The sequence below is a fragment of the Octopus bimaculoides genome, chromosome 1 (genome assembly GCF_001194135.2).
Source record: "Octopus bimaculoides isolate UCB-OBI-ISO-001 chromosome 1, ASM119413v2, whole genome shotgun sequence".
Classification (NCBI taxonomy): Eukaryota; Metazoa; Mollusca; class Cephalopoda; order Octopoda; family Octopodidae; genus Octopus; species Octopus bimaculoides.
The window spans coordinates 168,513,534-168,517,904 of NC_068981.1; the positions used below are offsets into that span (position 1 = coordinate 168,513,534).

The window sequence follows — 4,371 nt, forward strand, 5'->3', positions numbered from 1 at the left end:
TATATATATATAGGTGACTGATGACAGTACCGCCTGGTTGGCACCCATGCCAGTGGCATGTTAAAAGCACCATTTGACCATGGTTGATGCCTGTGCTGGTGGCATGTAAAAAGCACCATTTGAGCATGGTCATTGCCAGTGCTGCCTGACTGGCTCCAATGCCACTGGCATGTAGAAAGCACCATTCAAGTGTGGTCCCGCTTGACTGGCCCTCGTGCCAGTGGCATGTAAAAAGCACCCACTACACTCTCGGAGTGGTTGGCATTAGGAAGGGCATCCAGCTGTAGAAGCACTGCCAGATTAGATTGGAGCCTGGTACAGCCTTCTGGCTTGCCAGCCCTCAGTGAAACCATGCCAGCATGGAAAGCAGACGTTAAACGATGATGATGATGATGTAGATATGGAAGACACGACTATGCGTTTTAAGAAATTAATACTGGAACCATGTCATTTTGGTAGTGACCCAAGGCTATTGTAGAAGAGATAAACAGTCCTGAAGCCTATAATGTGTGTGTGTGTGTGTGTGTGTGTGCATGTGCACATGTATGTATGCACAGTGTGTGTAAGTGCCATGTGCATATCTTCCCAACTGAATTTTGATGTTTACGTGTGAAACAATGACCCCATTAAGACAGATTCGATGTTTACGTCTGCCACAGAAACATGTCCAGCTGTTGTGTGGCTTGTCATGTGAAAGGCAAGAAAAATAAATACCTTACTTACAGACAAGTTAAGGTAGGGCAACAAGAAAAGTATTTGGTAGTTGAAAACTGCCTCCACAAGTTTCAAGCCATAAAAGCAGAAATGTAACAATGACACTGCTCCTGAATCTCTCCTATATTTCTCTTCATCATTTGCTACAGTCACCTCATCCTGCCCACTCACCCAACTCAAGCCCCTATATCACTACACCTATTCTCACCATCCCCAATGTGTCTTGAGGGTATGTCCCAACACATTTTAGCCATTATGTCTTTCACTATTGCTCTCTGTATCTTACTCTCTAGCTCACTTTCTCCTGTTTTCCAACTGGGATATTTATGTATCTACACTACAGCAAGACACCTATATCTGTCCCATCTATGTCTTAAATCTCTCAACTGACACAAAGCCACACCCACTCGATACTACTCTCTCCTCTCCACTCCTCCTAGTTGAGGGGGTTTTTGCTCTGCAAAGTACTTTGTGATTGTTGGTGCTAGTGCCGTGTAAAAAGCACTCAGTACACTCTGTAAAGTGATTGGTATATCCAGCTGTACAAACCATGTTAAAACAGACAACAGAACCTGGAGTGGCTCCTGGCCTTGCCAGCCCCTGTCAAACCATCCAACCCATGCCAGCATGGAAAACAGATGTTAAATGATGATGATATACAGATACAATGGAAGAGTGAAATGGGTGATTCTTAGCTGAAGAGCTCTTATGTCACAGCAGCTGTTTCATTGTCTTCAAGAAAGACAATCCTGTAAGATCTTATTTTATCAATTGCGATAATAAAATCACCAGTTTGTGTTGTTTGAGAAGTTACCTGTGAGATACTAACTTCCTCTCCGAGGGTAGATCTATCTCATCTTCTAGGTGCAGATTGGCAGTGTGGGTAAGAAGCTTGTATGTGTGTATACCTTTGACTTGACATCATGTGATGACTTAACAAGTGTCACTGTCATACAAGTGTTGTTTCTTTTTAGTCTTTCCATAAAAAAAGATGTCTGGCCAAGGGAAATATTACCTTGTTTAGAAATGGGTAAGGGTTGGTAACAGGAAGGGTATCCAGCCATAGAAAATCTGCCTCAATGACTTCTGTCTGACCCATGCTGGCTTGGAAAAGTGCTAAGTGGTTGTTAAATGGTGATGATGATCATGTTGTTCAGATATTGGAGGAGATGGTGTTAGGCGTTGACTCAATGGCTTCTTGTGAGTAGCAAAAAGATTGACAACCTAATACTGGTAAAATCTGGAGTCCTTTGAAATTAGCTATGATCTGCATTAACCCTTTTGTTATCATATTTCTGTTGAGATGCTCTGTGTTTCTTTCAATTAATTTTAAATATAACAAAGAATTTAGCAAAATAACTTAGTTATCATTAAGCTAGTGTAAGGAACATAAATTGTGACTAAGGTTCGGAGAAAAGTTTTAATTCAGAACTTTTGAAAACAAGACATTTGTTCTCAGAGCCAGAGGTAGTTTCAGCTGGGTTGGTATCAAAAGGGTTAATAACCAACAATCAATCCATAGTCCTGTTTGGACTAATTTTGGAAGAGTTTGCTAAGTTCAGTTGCTGTGAAGAGTGAAGAACCTCATGCTTTCTTCTCTTACTCTCAGGTGAATGGCAGTTGCTGGAAATGTTAAATTCCTAACTAACCTTAGTCTTTATCTAGTTCGCCATGTTTATATAGAAATGCAAGAATGTTAGAAAGATCAACAGCAAACACAAATGTAATGGTATGAAATAGTAAGAGACTCTTTTTGCAGTTGTCCTACCTTCTAGAAATAACAGTCAAATCTCCATCAAACCACACTACCACCTTAGAAAAGAATGACACAATGGATAATGGCATAATAAACAATGCAGTACTGGGGAAAGAGAGGAAATGCCTTCTGATCATAAATTTTTGTTGATGGATCTGGTTGGCCTATGGTTAAATAACATGAGTAAAATTAAAGAGAGGTAAGAATAACTGGCTAGTTTTAAATAGCTGCAAGTATGTACATTCAGTAGATAATTGTCATGTGTAGAAATTCTTTGTGTATAATTATATGGTTTCTGCAATAGTAGATGTTTTCAAATATTTCATAAAACATAGTTATCAGCAACTTACCTTACTAGTATGCTGCATATTTAAAGCATGCGAGTCTGTCTTGTGATCAGTGTCGGAAGCAGAGGTGCAGCAGCATTTGTCACCAGGACTGTCAGCAGTGCATTTGTCTAATCGGACCCTGTCGATATCTTCATAGATTGGTTCTTGTGTACTGGGAATATCACTAGTATATGAAAATACACAAACACACACACACACACACACACACACACACACACACACACACAAAGAAAAAAAAAGAAAAGACAGATGAGAGACTGGTTATTAGTAGTGGCTAAAAGATTTCTGAACAAATATACAATAAATTTCATATATAAGAATGTAACATCAGAATGTTAATGGGTTAAGAAATAGGAGGTAAGGATATTCATGGTTTTTTTTTTTCAGGATGTCAAAAATATGTTAAATGATTCCAACATTACATTTCCCATAATAATGTGTTTGATTATAATGGCTTTTTTTTTTGTAATCCGCTGAAAGATTACTAAGAGGTAGTACAATGGATTGATAAAATACCAATATATTAATACTACTTATTTTACTGACTTCTAAGGTGGTAAACTGGTGAAATTGTTAGTATGACAGGCCAAATAATTAGTAGCATTTCTTTTGGCTCTTTACATTCCAAGTTCAAGTTCTGTGGAGACTGACTTTGCTTATTACCCTTTCAGGATCAATAAAATAAGTACCAGTTGAGCACTGGGTTGATGTAATTAATTTACTCCCTCTCCTAGTCTAAAAATTTGAAGCCATTATTTTACTGACTCCGGAAAGATAAACTGTACAACTGATCCATGCATTCCAAACATTGCAGAACATCTGGTCTAAATCTTGTTAATAATAATGGTTTCAAATTTTGCCATAAGGGCTGCAGTTTTGGAGGAGGGGATGAGCTGATTACATCGGGCCCCAGTATTCAACTGATACTTATCGACTCTGAAAGGATGAAAAGTGAAGTCAGCCCCAGTGGAATTTGAACTCAGAACGTGAAGACAGATGAAATACCATCCAACATGCTAATGATTCTTGCAAAGTTGCATGACCTAGTGGTTAGGGTGTTGGACTCAAGATTGTAAGGTTGTGGTTTCAATTCACAAGCTGGGAAGTGTGTTGTGTTCTTGAGCAAAACACTTCACTTCATATAGCTTTGGTCTACACAGCTGAAAATATGTAGAAGTAACAGCTGGTGATGTGGAGTCAGCTCTGCATAAATGGGTGTCCTATTCAGGGAATATTGTACTCGCTCATTCATTTACATGTCGTAGAAGTTGAAATAACCTCTGGCTAAATGCACCAGTAGGCTTGACAAAGACCTAAAACCAATAATAACACCATGCCCTTCTAACATTACTACTAATAACGATAATTATTCCTTAATGATAATAATTTACGTTTATTATTTATTTTCTAAGATTCTTAATGTGAAATCCTGTGATGAAACAGATATTGTTATATTTGGGGGATGGTCATACTTTTTTTTTTGCCAATTAATCACACACACACACACACACACACACACACACACACACACACACACACACACACACACAC

The 4,371-nt window shown here is 38.6% G+C and overlaps 1 protein-coding gene across 2 annotated transcripts in view; it reads right to left on the bottom strand.

Annotated features, from left to right (window-relative positions):
- Positions 1–4,371, bottom strand: part of LOC106883282 (serine-rich adhesin for platelets) — a 76,501-nt gene that overhangs the window by 16,485 nt on the left and 55,645 nt on the right. For both annotated transcript variants that reach the window (XM_052972596.1, XM_052972591.1), the window contains exon 3: positions 2,821–2,983. In XM_052972596.1, coding sequence (XP_052828556.1) covers positions 2,821–2,983 — 163 coding nt within the window. The remainder of the gene's footprint in view (positions 1–2,820; positions 2,984–4,371) is intronic.